This window comes from Sorex fumeus, unplaced genomic scaffold (genome assembly GCF_029834395.1).
Source record: "Sorex fumeus unplaced genomic scaffold, SorFum_2.1 ptg000024l, whole genome shotgun sequence".
Taxonomy (NCBI): Eukaryota; Metazoa; Chordata; class Mammalia; order Eulipotyphla; family Soricidae; genus Sorex; species Sorex fumeus.
The window spans coordinates 50,997,212-51,017,852 of record NW_026606081.1 but is presented as its reverse complement, the minus strand read 5'-3'; the positions used below and the strand labels follow the sequence as shown (position 1 = coordinate 51,017,852).

General features: G+C 54.3%; 1 protein-coding gene across 2 annotated transcripts in view; it reads right to left on the bottom strand.

The window, feature by feature from the left end:
• Window positions 1-20,641, bottom strand: part of MSRA (methionine sulfoxide reductase A) — a 243,651-nt gene that overhangs the window by 151,853 nt on the left and 71,157 nt on the right. For both annotated transcript variants that reach the window (XM_056113947.1, XM_056113948.1), the window contains exon 2: window positions 6,723-6,791. In XM_056113947.1, the coding sequence (XP_055969922.1) occupies window positions 6,723-6,791 (69 nt within the window). The remainder of the gene's footprint in view (window positions 1-6,722; window positions 6,792-20,641) is intronic.

Sequence of the window (20,641 nt, the reverse complement as noted above, 5' to 3'; positions counted from 1 at the left end):
CATACTAAGAGATGAGAGCTGTTTCCTCCCTCACCACCTGCCAAGCAAGCCAGGCTGCGTGGCAGCCCACGCAGATGCCCCGTTGGCAGGGCGGCACCCCCCAGGAGGGCGGGCCAGCTCTGGTCACAGCGTCTCCACGCTGACAGTGTTGCTCGTCCTGCAGCGCCCCGCAGTGGAAGTTTCCGGTGCTCAGCCTTCCAGAACTGGCTTCTGGGTGTCCTGTTTGCAACCTGCAGGGCAGCGAGTGGCCCCATCACCATCAAGGGCTGGCGCCGGACTGCTCACTCCCCTGCCCCGCCCAAGCCTGCCAGGCCAACGTGTCTTCTAGGTCAACTAGATCTTCAAGCGTTTGACCGAACGGCTCCACATTTCAGTAACTTGGCCCATGGGAAGATGGTCATTCGGTCAAACTGGAGCGGTTCCCGGCGCTTGCCCGGCCACTCTGACTCAGCGCCTTGGCTGCCTCACAGACGTGCATGTCCATGCTCGCTCAGACACGGGAGCACATGGATGCCGCAGCAGACAATGGCTCTGCTACCTGGCCGTTCGGGGCCGAGGCAGCCGAGGGGCGACAGAGGGAAGATCTTTTTTATAGTCATGTTCTGTTTCACAGACCACGGGGAACGCCAGAATCAGAAAGCCTGTAACGAAGTCGCAGAGTGCCGGTGATTCTTACCGGTTGCCAACTAGCAACAGAAATTCAGTTATTAGAGGCTTCCTGATGGCGAGTGCTTCCCCTCTCTCCTCCCCTCCCCAGATCCCTCTTAGTCTTTCCATTTATAGACACCCAGGCCAGATGAGCTGGACCATTCAACTCAGACTGAAGGGCAGATATGGGAGGAATCTTTAGATTTTTTTAACAGATAAAAAGGCAAAGAAGAGAGAACTTATAACCTAAAAAAAGGGAACGAATATCTACACTAACGATTGCAATGAATAGACGACTTAGATCTAGACTCAAATAAATGGCTTTAAAAAGAATTTGTCATTTTGGTCCTTTGGTGGTGTTTGGGGAATGGTAACATCTGAACCCTTAAAGAGGCATAAAAATGTAACCTGAAAATATAGCTGTGAAAACTGCTGTTGGCTCAATAAAATTACATAAAGAAATTTTTCAGATAGCAGGGAAAATCTGAACTCACGGGATAGTGGATGGTTTTAAGGAATTCTTTTTTTTTTTTCCTTCTTTTTTTAGGCTTGCCAATGTCGTCTGTTTTCTAAGAAATTGCTCTTAGCAATAGGCACCAAAATATCTCTGGGTGCAATGAAATGAATTTTGCTTAAAATAACCCAGAGCGGAGGAGAGCAGGCACATGGAGGAGACACGAGATGCCGCCAGCCCTCGTGGAACCCTCGTGAGACGGGGGAAGGCTCACCGGAAGAGGCCGTTCCTACATGACTTTGATGTTCTCCCATTAACTAAAAAGGCGAATACTGCTGAAAACCTGACTGAAATGACAGCGACAGAAATTTCCCTTCCAAAGCTTCTCTAAAAGGCCCTGGACTGTCCAGATAACTTTGGGGTACAGCAGAGGTACACTGTGGCCTTGCAGGAGTGTGAGCTGAATCCTGGTGTCAAGGGTTCAGAGAGAAGAGTGGCACCAGCCACGCCCACGGGGGGGGGCCACAGCATCACTGACTCCTGGCAGCAGAGATGCACAGCAGGGGCCGGATATTACTCAGCCTTCACAGGAACCTGCGGGTGCCTCAAGGACACTGTGCTGAAATGGGTCTGTGACAAAGCAACAAGTGCCAGGAGTCCAGGACCCGAGATGAGGGGCAAAGGGTGTAAACAGGGCCGGCCTCGAACAGGGGAGACGGGGTGGGGAGTCTATGGTCAACGGGTAGCGTTTCCATTGGGAAAAACGAAAACGCTCTGGAAATGAAGGTGGTGCTGGCCACAGGCGATGTGAAGGCACTCGACATCCGGGGCTGTACACACGACAGGGTTTGCTCAGCAAGGGTCACAGTGGGTGTGCTGACTGCGACTGAAATAAATGGAAGCCAGTCAAAATCAAAGTGAATCCCCAGCTGCTTCGAGGGAGAACCATGAGGCCTGTGGCCACTGCTCCCTGCCGGGCACTTCTCAGGGGATAGTGTCTACCTGAATCTCATGTATTTTGTTTTTTTTCTCCTTTGGCTGTGTCTTGTATATATTTTAATTTTCCTCTGAATCGCTTTGTAATAGGGCAAGAGATAAATGGCCAGGGAGAGCGAGAACAGTCTATTCTGTGTGATCGACAACAGGACCTCAGGTCGGCAGACAGGGTCCAAAGGGCTGGGATGGGCTTTGCCTGAGGGAGCCCAGGTCATCCCTGCCAGCAGGCCTCATGGTCCTCTGAGCACTGCGAGAGAGAACCCAAAACGGCCAGGGGACAGGGCGCTGGTGCCCCCAACAATGCCTCTTTTTCCCCTACGGACTGATTCCTTCCACCTGGCTTCAGAAACTCCTCCCACAGGTACCTTCTCTCCTCACAGGTACTCCCTGCATCCTCCCTGCACCTGAGACCCCAGACCCCAGGTGGGGTGCACAAGCCAGCTAAGATCACTCAAACCCAAAGGCACCCTCAATCCAGCTAGACAAGAGGCCTCTTCCCCGCCTCTATAATATCTGACTGCTCCACGCTCCAGAAAGTGAACCTGGGACCATCACGCATGTGAAAAACAAGCTACCAGAAACTGGTCTCCGGAGGAGAGCATCCCTCAGAGGTGCCCAAAGGCCATGGGGAAAGCACAGGGGTTAAAGGTCCTGGGATAAAAGGTCAAGGGGGAGAGGTCACAGGTGGAGGGTGGCCTGCTGGGGAGGAAAATATTGGGGGAGGGGCGCTGGGATTTCATTCCCTTGGTGCCTTCTCACTTCAGAAGTTTGCACCCGTTAGCAGTCTGCTGTTGGAATGTGTGAACCTGTCCCATTCTGTGAATTTAGATGGTCTGGCTGATTCCAAAGTCATCCTTTCTGGCCTTTTTCTGGCGAGAGTTGCCACCACTACCGCGCAAAGAATGCGTTCACAGGCGTTCAGGTGAGGTTCGGGGAGCGATGTGCCATGCTGGGATTTGATTATTTGCTGAGCCCAGGCGTCAGCAAGCTGTTATTCTGCATCGCCCCCTGCCCGCTGGCTCCTTGGCCGGTTGACAGGGCCGCGGTTGCTCAAAAGATCACCAACACCAGGGGGAGCGGGCTGCCTCTGCATTGCTTCTTCCTCCTTAGGGGGTGCCGAAGCCAAGTCCCCCGAGAGCAGGGGCCAGCTCCAGAATGAGTCCTTGCCCACAGCTACTCAATACCATGACGATCCATGGCAGCCCCTGTCTGGGCCTGCCCCTCACTCTCTCTCGTCTCAGCAGTCTAGAGAGGACCTGACACAGGAAACTGGTTCTGCAGAGCTTGGAGCCCAGCAGCCTTGCTTCAGGCCCCCGTGGGGGACTGCACGCCCACTCTCAGTGCCAGACCAGCTTTCCTGCTGGAATCTCACCTCTCCCAAACCACTGGCTGTGGGTTGCCCAATGGCTAGACATGGGATATGAGGAAGAAGTAACCACTTCCCCAAAGGGACCATTCTAAAAGGCAAATGCTCACCCACAGAGATGAAAGGGCGAGAATCCCACTCTCCACTGCCGAGGAACGGCTGTTAGTGTCACACCTGAAGTGACAGAGTGCACTAGCCCCAACATGGGTGGCAGGGGACAGAGGAACATGGCCATGGTCTGACCAGGTCACATCCGGTCAGGGACAGAGGTTCCCTGCCATTGGGATGGACGCCACTGCCATTAGGTTCCAGGCCACTGAGAACCTTCTAGCGTGAGCATGACCTGATGGCAAATGAAGCCTGAAGTCCTCATGACCAAAAACATGTTCCCACCTGGGCCACCTTTCCTGCCTCTGTGGGTGCGTCTGTGGCTTCAAGGGAACAGTCATGGCCATCTGGCAGGCTGCTGTGGGCCTGAAGGGCTGAGAGCCATGGAGAATAAAGAAACAAAGGATTTCTGGCCCAGTCCTCCTCCAGGGGCTTTGAAAGATCAGCCCCAGGAGGGCAGCATGCTGAGCCTCGTGACTGGTGAGAAGGGTTCCCAGGATGAGGAATGGTGACCCCCAAGGACGACAAAACTAGCCTGCAGACCACAAGCAAAAATTGAAATGATAAATAGCTCTGGAAAGAAATCCACCGAGATCAGGATGGTTTGGAAAGAGGCGTCCATCCACCCATCCTTGGGTCAGCTGTGATGACCCCCACTCCTGAGTGCCTCAATGGGGGGGGAGCTCTGCCCCTCCCCCTTCCCTTCAGCGTGGCCCTCCCACACCAAAGGCTGGGTCCATGACCACCTCCAGAACACAAGGGCTGTGGGGGTTCCTGCATCAGTGGCCTTCCGGATGGTCTGCTGAGGTGACCAGCTAGGAGAGTCCCGAGAGGCAGTAAAGGGATCGATGTGCTTGCCTCCACATGACTGACTTTGGTTCGATCCCCAGCACCACCAGAGCGACCTCCTGGCACAGAGCTGGACACAGCCCCTATCAGCAATGTGACTGCACCTGGTGAGACTATTGGGCCACAAACCTGAAGCGCCCGAAGCTGGAGGCTGTTTGGACAGAGAGAAAATGCCCCCTGGCCTGGGCCGGCGCCCGTCCAGTGCAGCCAGCCATACTCATGTTGGAGAATGCACGCGGCTGAGATCCAGCAGGGCACAGCGGTGAGCGGGAGGTGACACGGCCGGAAGCAGCAATTTCTCCACAAAAGCCGTGTCTCGAGGGTCCTCCACGGCACTCTGGGAATGCACCGAGACTCACAAATCAATTTGCGAAATTGGCTTGGCTGGAAAGCACGCATTTGCGCACGGCCCCTGCTGAAAGCCTTTCTGCCGGGCAGCCCCTCCTGGTCTGCTTCGGTCAGTGCCAAGAGTCGGGAGACCGGGAGGAGCATGTGGACTCTGGGGTCAGCTGGGCTCCCGGCACATTCTAGCTCTGCCACCTCGCTAGCCCAGTGACTCGGAGCAAGGCAAGGGCCCCTCTGGGCAGAGCTGTCAAGATCACCCCAGTGCCCCGGAGCTATACGAGAGCGGAGCACTGGGCTGTGGGGCCTTTTCCAGCAAGACCAGAAACGGCGTGGACAAGGGCAGGCCACCCTGGGCAGTTCTCACAACCCGCCAGATGGACAAGAGTTCTGAGTACATCAATATAAAAGGTTCACACGTACTTAACCAAAAGAGGGGCCTTAATATAAGCATCTGTGAGGGCCAAACGGCAGGGCCAAGGCAGCAAAGAACTCTCGGCTGTCAGACGTCCTGCTTTGCAAGAGGTCTGCGTGACTGTGCCATTAGGGGAATCGTGTGATTCAACCCGGGGCCATGCAGAGACCAGCCTGGGGCCCGGGTGGCACAAGCAAAGGTGCAGACTGGAGACTAGGAGGCTCCCAGCCACCTTCTCGTTCGACGGTGGAAACCGAGGCTTGCCAGGGAAAGCGCCCGCCTCATCTGGGCTGAGAATCCATCTCTGCATGCACACCCTCCCACGAGGTTGCTCTGCTCCGGGCACATGGAGGAAATGTGCTCTGGTAGGACGTGCCCCTCTCATTCCCATGCCACAAGGATCCGGCCACCAACACATTTGGGGGCCCTATGGGAAGGCACCCTCTGAGCATTCATGCCACATGTCATTGTGTCCCTTAGTGTCCCCACCACCCAGCGGGCTGTCGATCTCAAACCAACAAGCAGTGAGTGAAAATGGGCGTCTTTGGACGCCAACAAAGATGCTCAGAGCGTGGGCGCCCATATTGGAACAGCGACCTCCCTGGGCTGAGGTCAACACTTAGTGGAGGGAACTGGGAGCCGGGAGTGGTGACAGCTCTCACTGGCTGGACAAGGAGGCAATTTCCTGCTTCCTGCCCTGAGTATTACTTCCGGGGGAGGAGCATCACTTCCTGTGAAAGTGGCCAGGCCAGTTCCTTCCCACTGGGTAAGCAGAAAGCAACTCCTTCACCATCTGAGAAGCCCTTCCCCGCCCTGTGGTGTAGTACACTGGGCACTTACTCAGGGGCCCTGTTTCATTCCTCCTAGCTCATCTGAGCAGATGTTTTCCCTTGTGGATTAGGGTTGCCCCAGAGCTGAAGGAGAAAGAAACCATTCAATGAGACTGATTTTTGTGGAATAACAACTCAAAAGAACTTGGATCCCAGCCTCAGACCAATGAATAGATCAGATGGGGAGTGGGGGAGTAGGCGGGATAGGAATAATCCCTCTTAAGAAAAAAAATTGGAGCTGGAGAGGTGGGTAGGACACTGGCCTTGCATGCAGCCAACCTGGGTTCTATCCCCTGGGCCCACCAGGAGTGATTCCTGGGTACCAGGAGTAAGCCCTCTGAACAGCCCTGGGTGCCCTAAAATGAACAAACAAAAACAAACAAACAAAAAAAAAAACAAAAGAAAAAGACTCCAACCCAGATTATCAGGGTCACTCCCAGTATAGACCCAAGAAGGAGAAAATACAGGGTTCAATGTTGGTTTTGCAAAGTGAGAAATGAAAGCCTACTAAATTCTATACACTTGTTTCTCAACTCCAAAACACTAAGAACCCAAGTTTTGGGGTTTTTTTGTTTTTTTTTTTTTTGGCTGCTGCAACTTATAAATATCTAGACGTGCCCAGATTTTGCCACCCCGAGGATACTTGCTAAACTCAGAAATTTGGCACTGGTCTTTGCACACAATTTGGGTTTTCTTTCCGAGCTGGTATCTTACCAAACAGAGCCATCTGCGTCCCCTCTGGGAAAGGTTCGACTGTGCTGTTGCCGTTGACATGGTGCTTGGCTGGAAAAGAAGAGAGAGAGAAAGAGAGAGAGAGAAATGCAAGTTAAGTGTAAAGTTCTCCACACGTACTAACACATGCCGCTAAACGTGCCGAAGACCCTACTTCTTATTTTCAGTCAGAAAAGGCACAGGCTTATTCTCATAAGCTTCAGTTATTTTTGCTTTTTATTCCAGTCACAAAAGGCCCCGAGGTGGTCCTGTTCCAACAACCAGGCCTAGGCCCAAGCCATTAGGACCAGTCTGGCCTTCAAGTCCCCAACTCCTAGCTGCGGGACCCCACGACACTCAGCTGCCCTGGGGAGCAAGGGGGCTCTGAGGGGGGAGGGGCGGGGGGGGTGGCCCAGAAGGCTCCTGAGGCTCAGAACAGCAACCCAACCAGAGAAGTGGGGCAGAAGGACTCGAGGACCACATGTCCAGAAACAGGAGAGTGGGCCACGGGCTGTCTCACATTGCCTCTTCAGAGACCCAAAAAACCCTCCTGAGCTCCCACGACTCAGGGTCTTCCATATACCTTTGACCAGCCATTCCTGCCACCCGGCCAGGCAGCTCGAAGACTAAGACCGGAAGTGAGTGGCTTCTGTTTTTCGGGCATTTTCTCCCTCTAGGAACCCCACGCCATGGCTGGAGCCAGACAAGGTGTCGAAGGGCTTTAGTGCTCTCCCAGCAGTACTGGGAGCTGCACGTTTACAGGGGAAATGCCTGAGGAAGGTGCAGCTGCCTCACTGCCATCTCCTGCCCCTACCCTGGCCTGCGGGGGTGGGGGGGGGCTCATTAGACGTGGCTCAGGCCAAGGCAGGGCGCTGGGGATCTGGGGAAGGGGTGGAGGGGTTCTGGCCCTGGAGCAGAGCATGATTCACCTCAAGGGCGGAAAGTCACCAATGCAGGAGAGCGGGCAATTCACATCCTGGAGGGCACTGCACGGGGAGGGCGGGCTGGGAGGAACTGGGGCTTCTGTGAGTCTCACGAGAGGAAGGGCTGGGGCGGGGGGCAAGGGGTGGTGAAGGGGCGGGGGTGGCACACGACTTGCTCACAGAGTCTCCTGGGGAGAGACCAGAAACGTGCCCAACGGACAGATGCTGTGGCCCTGGCACTCTTTGTTCCCTGGGTTTCACTGGAACCCCTGGGACCGCAGGACAACAGGGACTATAAACTGGACTGGGCATTTGGACATTTGGCCACAGTTTCTCTGCCTCTTACCCCAACCCAGTGCCAACGGAGCAAAGGCCCAGTGGCAGCCTCAGTGGTCCTGGCTTCTGTCTCCCCTCCTCACCGCCTGACCTCGCCCCTGCATTTAGAAGAGTCTCCTTGGTGTCCACCTGGTGGGTTACCCCGAGGGGCAGATGAATCTATATCCGTGTGAGTCAGGTTGCAGGAAACCCCCTGGCAGAGGGGAGGGTCTTAGCTGCTGTGCTAGGATCAGGCCCTCCTCACAACTCCCGTTCACCCCCAGAAACAGGAGCCCTTCCTGATGATGCCCCCTATGTATTAAAAATACAGGGTTCAATGTCACTGAGAAAGTGAAGTCAGCGGCAGGCTTGGCCTCCCCCAGGCGCTGAATGTGGCCTTGACCCAGGCCTCCCAGCCTCCAGGCGCTGAACACAGACATGGAGGCTCCAGCTCTCCTGGGGCCGCTGGGTGGTTTGTTTGCTATTTCCTTTGGCTCTGAGGCCACTCTGGGTTCGGTCATCAGGGGGCCAGGCAATGCCGGGCCAGAGCTCAGGGTTCACGCACACACACGCACACTGCCCCCTCAGCCATCTCCCCAGCGGCTGGGAGGAAGCGTTTAATCCCATCCCCCTGATGGCGTGGGCTGAGTCCCGCGACTTGATTCTTTTGAACACGATCAGCAGAAACCAGAATGTGGCTCGGTGGCAGAGAAGGTTCCTCTAGAGTGAGAGGCTCTGGATTCGGACCCCAGTGCCACACAGACACATAACACAGACGAGCAAAATGTCAACCTACACCCTGAGTACGATCGTTTCAAGTTAGAAAGAAACCAACAGATGCTGTGGATGGGGTCATTCTGCCTGGGAGCGACCATCCATCTTGCAGGTTCTTTATGGAGTAGTTCTTGGCCGGGCCACCTGCTGAAGGCAGCCCTGGAAGACGCCCGCAGGGCTGGAACCCACCGCAGTCTCCTGAAGGGGCGTAGGCACCTGGGCCCGGAGCGGCTATGCCAAGATGCTGAAGGCTAAGCCCGGGGCCTGGGGATCCCTGCTACACCCCAGCTATACCCCACACCCCAAAAGAGAGGGAAAGACATTTAGTGGCGGACTCGGGCTTCTAAGTGTTGGAGTAACTGTTGGTCAGTAACTGATACACCAAAGTGCCCTATTAAAGGAAAAACTGTAATTTTTTATCCAAAGACAACTAGAAGCGTAAGCCAGCTCATTAAGCCATCTTTTATAAAGCTATTTTGCACAAGGAAAACAGATATTTCCAGGTTAAATGATTACAAAAGAACCCCTGGAAGATGACCCATTTCTGAGTTGGAGACAATTTCTATGTAATTTATTTTCTCACCAACTTTGCTCCCCCGAGTGCTGCGGTTGCTAACACAGGCAGTCCTGAGCCACCAACATCTCAGAGTGGTGCATAAAATATCCGAGGGAGGCTTTCAGCACCCCTGCAATAATTCTGGCAATTTTTATTCATTTGCATGATCCAGCGGATTGTTAGCTGCGTTTCCTGCTGTTCTGTTTGGGGAAGTCGTATCTCTGCCTCAGAGGGCTCACAAAAACAATGAAGAAAAATATTTTTCCAAAATTCCCAGGGAACCTAAATTTAAATTCAAGCCAAAAACCGTAACTGCCATGAAGAGAATTTTCTGGATTTTGATGGGGCTTTATTTGGCTGGTTGAGTTAGGGGCATCTTCCTCTGGCTACACGGAAGAAGGGAGGTGACTGGACAATTTCCATTCACAGGAGGCCCCATAAGAAGTCTACTTTTTGGTTTGGAGCCATACCAGCCAGGATTTCTCCCGGCTCTGTGCTCAGGGACCACTCCTGGGTCCAGGGGCGAGGCAGTATTCCCTACTCTGTCTCCTGTGCCTCTTCTGCTTCTCCACAGGAATCAAAATAAAATCTCTGCCTCAGAATCGCTGCTGGCACTAACCAGGGGCTGTGCTGCCGTGGCTACTGTTGTAGCTTGAACACTTACTTCCTCCTTGGCCACTCAGGGCCACGGCACCTCGACTGTGAACAGTGAGCTCGTGAGACCCTACTCTCCTCTCGGTTCACTCGCACCCAGAAACTCCACGCGCATTTCAGCACTGGGGGCAGCTGGCTTCCTGCTCCCTGCTGGATGTCCTTGAGTTCTGGGAGGAAATCCCCTCTTCCTCCCATGCAGCCTTTTGCTTGACGCTTCCCTTAAGCGAGTCACGGGGAGCCAAGGAGCAGGAGGGAGAAAGGGACCTGCTGGACACACATCGACAACCTGGAGATTCCTTGCCAGTGAGGGCAAGAATTCACACACGTCTCACGGTGCTTTGACGGAGTTTCCAGCGGGTAGTGGGGAGACCGACAGGCCACGCTGGGTTCCAGGGCCCAATTAACGCCATGGTCTGGGGGGTCTGGGATAGAGAAGGTCCCACTGGCAGAGCAAGAACATCCCCAAAGAGGCCCAGCACATGGGTAGGAGTCTCTGGCCTGAACAGACCTGGGGCGCCTCCGGGAGGCCCTGGTGCCCATCGGTTACAGGAGCCAGTGGCATGGGAGGCCCAGGTGCCTCAGGAGGTCCCAGAGTGTCCATGGGGACTCCGGTGGGGGGGGGGGGGTGCATGGTGAACACAGCGGTTTCCCCGACAGGACCATTAGCCCAAGTGTCCGGTTGCACAGGGACCAAGTTTTGGGCCCAGCTGGGGCACGCTCCATTGGTGGTCTCCCGCCCACCAAGACACTCTTCTGCTGCAAATTCTCCCCAGGGCCCTCTGCTGAGAAAGCGCAACACCGTGGAAATAGGAGAGAGAGTGTCCCTAGGAGAAAGAAAGGGAGAGAGGGAGGGAGGAAGGGAGGAAGGAGGGAAGGAAGGAGGGAAGGAGGGAAAGACCCATATCACACATGGGTCCTATTCTGCAGCATGCACCTAAGTCTCACAGACTAATGGCTTCACTGCCTCACTGTGTAAAGACACTGATAAGCAGAGCAGCAGAGAAATCGAATCTGAAATAGAAAACCTCAGGCTCACGTACTTTGACTAAGAAATTCTAGGGGGTTGGCGGGGAGGGAGGGAGGGAGGGAGGGAGGGAGAGAGAGAGAGAGAGAGAGAGAGAGAAGGGGAAAGGTGGGAGGGAAGAGGAAGGGAGGGAAGGAGAAAGAGAGAGAGAGAGAGAGGGAAAGGAGGGAGGGAAGAAGAAGGGAGGGAAGGAGAAAGAGAGAGAGAGAGAGAGAGAGAGAGAGAGAGAGAGAGCATGCAACCCTATATAAATCTCTTCCCAAAAATAGAGGGAAGATTTCTTACCAGCTCATTTTATGCAACCAGCATTACCCTAATACCAAAAGCAGACACAGAGACAGGAAAACCACTGATATATTTCCCTTGTAAATGTAGATTCAAGGCACTTCCATAAATTAAAACACAGAAATGTGTTTTTAAAGAATAATAAATAGTCACGACCAAGTGAGGTTTTGGGGAAAAAAAAAAACCTTAGAGCGGATTTTTAAATTTTATTTTTTACAAAAGCACTATGATTTGCAAAGTTCTTCATAGCTGCATGTTAGACACAGAATATCGCAGCACCAATCCCAAACGAGGGTCAGCATCCCCCCACCAGTGTTCCCAGGTCCCTCCCAGATCCCCCACCCCCACCACCACCACCACTGGGAAAAAATGTGTTAACAGACAAAGGTAAAAAAAAAGAAAGAAAGAAAAGCTTATGATCTGGATAGTACAGAGATCCGTGGAATATTTGGCTTCCTTGAACTCTGATATGGTCTAGGAGGGGTAAAGGCCTTAGGTGAGCATCTCCGTGGGAAGCTGCGGTGGGTTCCTGGGAGCGATTGTCTGTGTCACCCCAAGAATCCAGTAAGAACCCAGAAATTCACTCTCTGGGAGCGCGGAGCAAGAACAGCAGCAGTGGGGAAGGTGCCCACCTCGCAGGCTGCTGACCCAGTACCCCACACGGTCCCCAGAGCACCGCCAGGAGTGACCACACCTGAGCACAGCCAACTGTGGCCTCCAGCCAAGCCCAAATCCATTTCCTTCTTTATACTTCTTTTCCCAAATCCACATGGTATTTTATGACTGTTTTGACTCTAGGCTGCAACCAAGAGTGAGCAAAAATCAACGACCAGCCACGTGTCAGGCAGGACACATGACGCCTGCAGCGAGACCAGGATGGGGAGGCTGGAGCGTGTGGTCTTCGTGGCCGACACGAGCCAGCCGGCAGCCCCCTGAAGTGGGGGAGTGCACGCCAGCTGGGGTTGGGGGAGGGTGGAATGAAAAGAGGAGCTACGGCTGAAACTGCGCGAGGCTAGAAAGAAACACGTCCTGAAGTGTTCAGGAACAAGAGCAACCCCACCTGCCCGCCGGCGCTAAAAAGCAAGAAGTGATAAGACCACGAATGGCTGGAGCAGCCTGCACAAAGCCCCCAGTCTGGTGTTTTAACAGATGCCAAAGCCCGCCCGTCCCCTCTGCAGAGAGCTCAGGGGGTAAAGGACACAGAGGCCTCCATCTGACACTATCACGCAACAAGACCTGCACAGAGCAGAGGTTCCCGACTGCCAACTCCCCCCACTCATCCTCATCTCAGCCTTGGCTGCCCCAAATCCCTGTCGGGAGGTTGACAAAGCCCCAAGCCTGCAGTTAAAGGCTTGGATCATCAAATGTCCAGGAGAACCAGCCCAGGACACTGTGTCCCAAAGGCAGATGGCCACTCCTCGATTCCTTTAGAGCAGGGGGTAGCAAACTACTGCCCACTCAGCCGCCCAGGCCAGCCACATCCATCCCCACCCAAACCTTGAGCTCAATGTGGGCTTCAGAGACATATTTTTTTAAGGGCTGGAAAACAATCGGAAGAAAACTATTTCATGACACATGCAAATGAGATGAGATTCAAGTGTGAGTGTCATTCAATAAAGTTTTATTGGAACCCAGCCACGCTCATTCATTTATTTATTGTCTCCGGGTGCTCTCACTCTACCACGGAGGAGCTGGGGAGTTGTGACAGAGACCGTATGGCCTGCCGAGCCTAGAATATTCACCATCTGCAGCTTCAGAGAAAAGTTTTCCACCCCCTGAGCGGCGGGGCTGCGGGGAGGGCCGCTTCAGGAAGGGCCAGGCCCGTGCCGCGGTGACAGCCGGGTGGCTGGACATCAAAACTGAGGGCCTCGAGGCTACGGTTGGCTGGCGCGGGCCTGTACCGTGAGAAGGGGCAGGGAGGGAGACGCAGAAAAAGCGGCTCCACTCCCCGTCATACTGGACCCTGGACCTGAGCTCTGGTCTCCTCACAAAAGGAGGGCAGTGACACCCGCTGGACAGCACCCCTGTAGGCACTGAGAGGGGGTGACCGTGCTGGGGAGAAGTTGAGGCGGATGGTTTCTGTGGCGGAGGGCAGGGAGAAGGATGGTGAACATGGGCAGGCGCGTCCGGGGGAGGGGGCGGGGGCAGTGAGGCCGTGATTAGTGGGAGCAGGGCAGGCCCGAGGGGTGAGGTCGAGAAGGCCATGGAGCCCATAGGATGACTCCTAACAGCCATTTCTCCCCTTCTCTGTCCCTGTCCCTCTTCACAGTGGCTCCGAGACAGCTGGAGGGTCCCTCGGCCTGCAAAGGCCGGGATACGGGTACGGCAGGCTGGACCCACAGATCTCACAAAGCCCCCAGTGCTACCTGGGAGCAAAAATCAGGATGCTCTGCTCCCCCACGCCCGCTCATCATCAGATCACTTGACCCACTTCCCACACACGCTCAGGTGGAGTCTGTGGGGAGACCCGGACCCCCTTCTGCTAGCATCTTCCAGCTGCTGGGCAAGAGTGAAATGGGACTCTGGAGTACACAACCATGAATTCTAATAACTTCCCGGCCCCGCCGTGAGGCCGCTGCTGGACTGTCCCCTGCAGCAGCTGTCCCTGGCCCATTCACTGAGGCCCAGCAGCCCTTTGGGAGCTGCGAGCAGCCTGCAGCCGCCAGCGAGGATTCTGTGGTAAATGTTGGGAATGTTTACCCAGAGCAGGAGCACAGGGAAGAACAGTTAAGAATCGGGTCTTGGCCTGTGAGAAAAACCATAAGGCCACGCGTGCAAACGATTCATCCTCATGTTTATTCAGGGCCCTTCACTGTCTCTCCTCCTCTCACCCGTGCTTCCTTGCAGGCTGGGAGAGGAAATATGGTTGGATTCCACTCACTGGAGCCTTGATCCGGACTGGAAAGACAGAGAGGAGCCCTGATCCAGACTGGGCAGACAGACAGAAAGACAGGAGCCCTGATCTGGACTGGACAGACAGACAGACAGACAGACAAGAGCCCTGGTCCAGACTGGGCAGTTGGATGGACAGGAACCTGATCTGCAAGGGAAGACAGGCTGGAAGCCGCCTGGTACAAAGCAGACTGTCTGCTGATAGATCACTAACTTCCCCGGGCCCAGAACCCATCAGCCATCACCCCAGGGCGGGCCCCGTCCGCCTTTAGATGGACCATGGAGCAGCCCAGGAAAGGGATGGAGGTAGGTGTGTAAGCAGCAGGGACCACCAATCTAAGGCTTCCACGGTCTTACTTAAAATGCCTTCCCCTTTGGAGATTTCTTGCCAGTTTATAAAAATAACTATCAGAAAAGTATTGTTAAAGCAAAAAAGGTTTTTAGAATCCCATGTCGACTGAGGCATTTCCTCCCATTCTGGAACGAGAAGAGGGTTTTTCTGCTATTTTCACTGACATGAACGTAGTAAGCGAATCTCCTATATTGAGAAGCCACGTGGTTTTAATATGTATCACTCCCAGGGACAAAAAACCTTATTCCTTCACTCCACAAGGAGAGTTCTGGCACCTATAAGGAAGAGGGAAGGAGAAAGGGGATTCAACTGGGAAAGTTTCGGAGACTGTCAAGAGAGGAGAAGCAAGAGAGTAACGACAACCACAGACCCAGCACCAAAACCAACCCCAATACCAACACCAATAACACCAAAACAAACCCCAACACCAGCACTAATACACCAAAAGCAACCTCAACACAAGCGCCAATGACACCAAAACCAACCCCAAAATCAGCACAAATAACACCAAAACCAACCCCAACACCAGCACTAATAACACCAAAACCAGCACCAGCAGCAATAACACCAAAACCAACCCTAACACCAGCACCAATAACACCAAAACCAACACCAATGCCAGCACCAATAACACCAAAACCAACCCCAACACCAATAATACCAAAACCAGCACTGGCACCAATAGCACCAAAACCAGTATCAGGACCAATAACACCAAAACCAACACCAACACCAATAATACCAAAACCAGTACCAGCACCAATAGCACCAAAACCAGTACCAGCACCAATAACACCAAAACCAACCCCAACATCAATAATACCAAAACCAGCACCAGCACCAATAACACTAAAACCAGCACTAGCATCACGCACACCAATACCACCAGCGGCAAGAGAGACGAAGTGTCACCAATAACACTAACACCTATTTAGCATTCGAGAAAACTCAGAAACCAGGATGATGCATGCTTAGTGCTTGGGGCCAGCCTGCCTTGGAGTAAGTCACAACTGCTGGACACTGACAAATGCAGTGTCCCATCCCTGGCTCTCAGTGACGCTCCATGTCTGGCTATCACAAGGGCAAGGCTCCATAGGTGGTGGCCGGAAACCAGGCAGTCAGCTCTGCCGGCCCCAGCTGGGGGTTCACACGGGCCACTCAGAGGCTCAGGACAGACCCTTCGTGCGGGGAGGAGAGAGTCAGTGGTTCTCACCCTGACCTGGTGCTTCACCCTCCCAGCCAAACTGACTGCAAAGAGCATGGTTCCTTTGAGGAGCTCCTGGCCCAAACCTCAGAATGCTCTAGTCACTGCGGGTGCTGGCAGGCCGGGCCTGGGCACGGCAGGGAGACCATCATGTGCAAGGACCTCAGACAAGAAGGCTCCATGCCGATGTCTCGGTCAGGAAGTCCTCTTGGCTTGCCCTCCACGGCTGGAACACAGCCCCTGTGCCGCACGCCCTGTGCCCCCCCCCCCCCCCCACCATTCCCTCCACTGGGGAAAATACCCAGGATCCCAAGTGCTGGCAGCGCCCCCGGGAACCTTCACTTGCTCGAACTTTAAAATTTCTCTTTTTTTAAAAATAGATGATAGACTTCGCTTGTCGCCAAGTTACTATGGAGACCAGGATATTAACAATTTTATTAAGACACTCTGAAGGCAACAATAGAAACAGCAGTAAGTTTTCAATGATGAAAAAAAAAAAACCCCATTGGCCCGTGGGCAGCCGTGAGATGCCAGGGCAGGGGCAGATCGTGGTTCTCAGAGTGAATGGGACACTGGCCAGTGGGGACTGTCAGGAAGAGACCCCTAGCCACAGGACACCCAGACCTGGGGCTCTGTGGGAGCAGCCCTATCCCTCCAGGATGGACAGGAGAGAAGAGGAACCCCCAAACCCCCAGGCAGAAGGAGAGGGTCTTCCGCCCTGCCCCTCTCAGTCCCACTGAGACTGTGGTTGCTTTTCTGCTGCAGACCAAAAACTATCCTTGGGCATCTCAGACCCTCGGCCAGGACTGGATGACTTCAGAAACATCCCAACCTTGCTCATCACTACCTTCTCTCCTGCCGGGGTGACGCAGTATTTCAACAGAATAAAGCAAAGCCGAGTTACCAGAATGGATGCTCTCACTCCAAAAGGTCTGGGCACGTGACCTCGAGCTGCTCCCTTGGAAAATGCCGGGCCTGGCACCGCAGTGCTTCCAAGAAACCCATGGTCGTTTGGTCAAGAACCCATGAGCAAGGCTGCAGTGGACAGGTCTTTTAGACCCCCTTCCTGCTAGGAGTGGGGCTGCTGCTGCACAGCTAAGACCCCTGTGGGATTCACTGTCTGGGTGCATCACCCTGGGAGGTACCGGCAGGAAGACTGTGTACGCCTTGGGGTCTGCTGAGCAGCACGCACTCCGCTCAAGGACAATACAGACACTGGAAATGTCACGGGTAATTAGGCAGCCTCTTTACAAACAAGACTTCGAGCTTGGATCCAATCACCAAGTTAGGCGGGCCCAGAAATAGATGTTCTCATTAGAAACCGGTTGGATGGAAATAACTTATTCCCGTCTCTGGGGTGAGGAGTCCAGGGTGCTGGGTCCAGCTGTGGGGAAGACGGGAGAAGCCACTGAGCGTCTTCCAGCTCATTTTCCCCACGGGGCCCCCATTAGAACCCTTCTAGTCTGCAGACATTCGCCAGCTGATGGGTGCTCAAGTGATGCGGCTTTGACGCGGGGAGAGTGGTGCTTCGACTCAGTGCCCAAGACCGAAGCTGCAGCACTGCTCGGCCCAAAGATGGGTTTTAATAAGTCCCAGGGACAGAATTTCCTGACCCTGGGCCAGACTGTCTTCACCGGGGCCCCTTGGAGGGGGGAATATTGAGTTTCCCTCCCTGCCCAAGCAGAACCCTGGCAGCCAAAAACCTCCAGAACCCAACCACTGCCATGCCTAAGGCCACTTGCCACACGCTCGGACGAGCCTCACCTGAGCGGGAACCGGCAGAAAAACTAAGGTATGTGGGAACCCGTGAATGAGATCTCCAACCCTGCTTGGATAGGGACTGGGCCTCCTCCCCCCGGCTCCCCAGTTTTCCACCAGCTTGGCAGTCACACCCACAAACTGCTTCCGGTGCCATATAATCTCATCAACGGCCAAGACCCAGAGACTATGAAATAAAGCTCCCAGAAGAGAGTGACACAGAATTTCCTGGAGCGCACGACCTCTTACATGCTAGCCCACTTACATACCAAAAGTAGCACACACTTGTTTGGTTTTAACAGACTTGCTTGTATTCTCTTATATATGGGCTTAAAATGGCTCCAGAATGAAATACAACCTTCACACACTCCCCTCTTATTGTAGTGGGAAGGTGCTCGGTGGTGGGATTGGTGTTTAAATATCTGTAAAGAACTATTGTGAACTATTTTATGAAAATAAAATATATAAAAATCGCAAAAAAAAAAAAAAGAAGTCCTAGGGCCCTTGGGGACTGCTACTAGAAATAAGTAGATCTGTTTGTAAAAACGCCAACAAATGCCAGCTACAAGAGGCACACCTGGTTAACCAGAAGAATCTCCTGTATTTTGTGTGTCCTTGTGTCAGAAACACGGGCTGTGAGAACCTGCTGGTGAGCATCTCGTGAACTGGCTCTCCCATGGCCCTTGGGCAGGCCATTAGCCTGGCCATCCCCATTCACAGGCTGCAACAAGCAACCTGGACAGCAGGAAGCGGTGCTGGCACCACCAACAGAACGATACAGCTCAGGGAACTGTCCGCAGGGCAGTGCATGGGCAGCAGGTCGGCAGGCCCTGTCCTGGGCAGTGAGCTGGAGTGGCTGGGTCTCTGCTCAGGGCCTACCCTCTCAGTGGTGATGGCTGAGGAGTTTTCCAGCTTCAAGGAGAGGCTGCAATCCCCATGGGTCAGTCACCAAGTACAGAGGACTCGACGTTCATCGACTGTTGAGAAAGTCCACCTGGAAATGACTTGCACTGGGACCCTCTGGCCCCTTCCTGGATGGAGCTGGAGGTAGCCAGGGCCCACCCCTGTCTGCTGGCCACACTGTCCTCAGAGCAGAAGTTGGATGCTGCAGAGTCACTTCAGGGCAAGAAGAAAGAAATGACGGCGGGGCTGGACGTGAGGCACCGGGAGGGTCCCAGGTTGTGGACACTGATGCTGACCCCGGTCTACAGAGCAGAGAAAGTGAACTGTGACCCCTGAGTGTCTCCCACACAAGTCGCTCCGGTCAGATTTGTCTCTAATCTTCTTGTGAAAAGAGAAGGAAACAGCCCCAACGGTGCTGGCACTGTGCATGGCCTGTGGCCCACCTTGGTCGTCCGCAGATGCCGGACCCTTGACCTAGGTGTGGAGTCCAAACCCCAGACTCCTGCATCTGAGTCTCTGCCACTCCATGCAACTCTCCTCCGCCCTGTCCTCTGACCTGAGGCCCAGAGCCCATGGTCCCCACACGGGACCCTCTGCTCCAAGGCTTGCTTTGGACTGAACAAATGCTGCCGTTCGGAAGACACAGATTTGAGAACTTTCCACAGGCAGCCTTCTCCTGCAACTTCAGTTCTCGTCCTGAATTTTAAAACCATAATGTGACATTTTAACATATGGCAAAGAGAGATGAATTTGAGATCGTTTCAGACTGCTTAAAAGATCTGCATTAAACACAGATTTCCATTATTACAGATCTAATAAGTTCTATCCTCATCTGGGCCATCAGCACCAGAGAAAGTAATTACCACTCGGCTCGGCCGTTCCAGCCCATTAGGCCGATACTGATGACTCAGGCAAAGCTGCGGGAAGAACAAAACGCTGATAAAAGATAAAACGGAAGAAAACGCTGTGGCCTTCTCCCACTCTACGACACGGGTTGTGAGGAGGAATCAAATATCAAGAAGCCTGGCAGAGAGGCAAGGCCACAGACAACGATTTGAAACACAAAATAAGAGTTGCCTGCCCGGTGAAAGCAAAATGGCACCCAGAATCTAATGTGGGCTGGAAGGATGGTCAGTCCTCAGCCAGGGTGCTCAGCCCAGCCTTCTGCCAGAAAAGCGTTTCCACTCTAGAAATGGGGGACACGCACTTGGGAGATGCCATCCTACCATCAAGAGATCCTGGTATCAGCTTAGGAGGCCAGAGATGACAGACACAGCAGGGCAGAGCCACCCGGGGGCCCGGGGCAGCCTCTGACCAGAGCAGATGGCCGAGATGGGCAGGAAGGCCAGAGAGGAGCCTCTGAAGGGACAGGCATGAAGCCAGGAGTCGATGGGGCTCCAGGTTGGGGGCGCATGCATGGTGACAAGGCAGAGGGCAGTGGGCAGGCCACGTTTGGAAAGGTTGGGAAATGCCCATGTTAGAGTCAGAACCAGCTCTGCTAAGCTCTCGCCTTCGCTGAGGGGTAGGGCTATAGCCGGCAAACACTTGGTGTCACCCAGTTGGGGTGGGGATGATATATATGAGCTTGGTGGCGGAGGGCACCTGGGACATGGGGGAGGGGACACAAGCGAAAGGTGCGGAGCTGCCAGCTGGTCTCTCCGAACCCCCTGCCCCCCTCACCTTCAAGCATTTCCCACCCAGAGTGCTAAAATATTTTGTCCATCTAGAACCTCGGCGATCAGCACATATGTGTCGGCCCTCATCTGACCCCATGTGTGTCCACATATTCCCTCCTGGGCATAGCTTGGATGCCCAAGTCCGCTCAGGCAAGGGGGTATCAGAGACAGCTGTGGCGCCGGGTCTGGGGGCCCCGAGGGCTGTTTGAAGGTGGCGATGAGTCCAGCTTTCTGGGGACTCCCGACATTCCCAACAGGCAGAGATCTCACACGTCATTTCCTCAGGGTCCCACAAGGTCTGGCCCCCATGGAGTGGGGTATGTCCAGTAAGCTCAGAAGAGCAGGTGCAGGACCCAGTGGGAAATACCGCCTCCCCCCCGCCTTGGGAGAGAGGAGGGAGCGAGAATGCAGGGTGGGGGACTGGTCCCTGAGCTCAGGAGGGGTGCAGCGGGTGGCTGGCAGGTGAGGGGAGCAGAGAAGAGCCCTGCAGGGTAGGATGAGGCCAGGACCAAGAGGGCACAAGGCACTGGACTGACTCCTGGCTGCAAGGCCCCCAGCCTCGGCCCCGCCACTTCTGTGCCCACAGCCCCTCTGGCTTCCCTCATA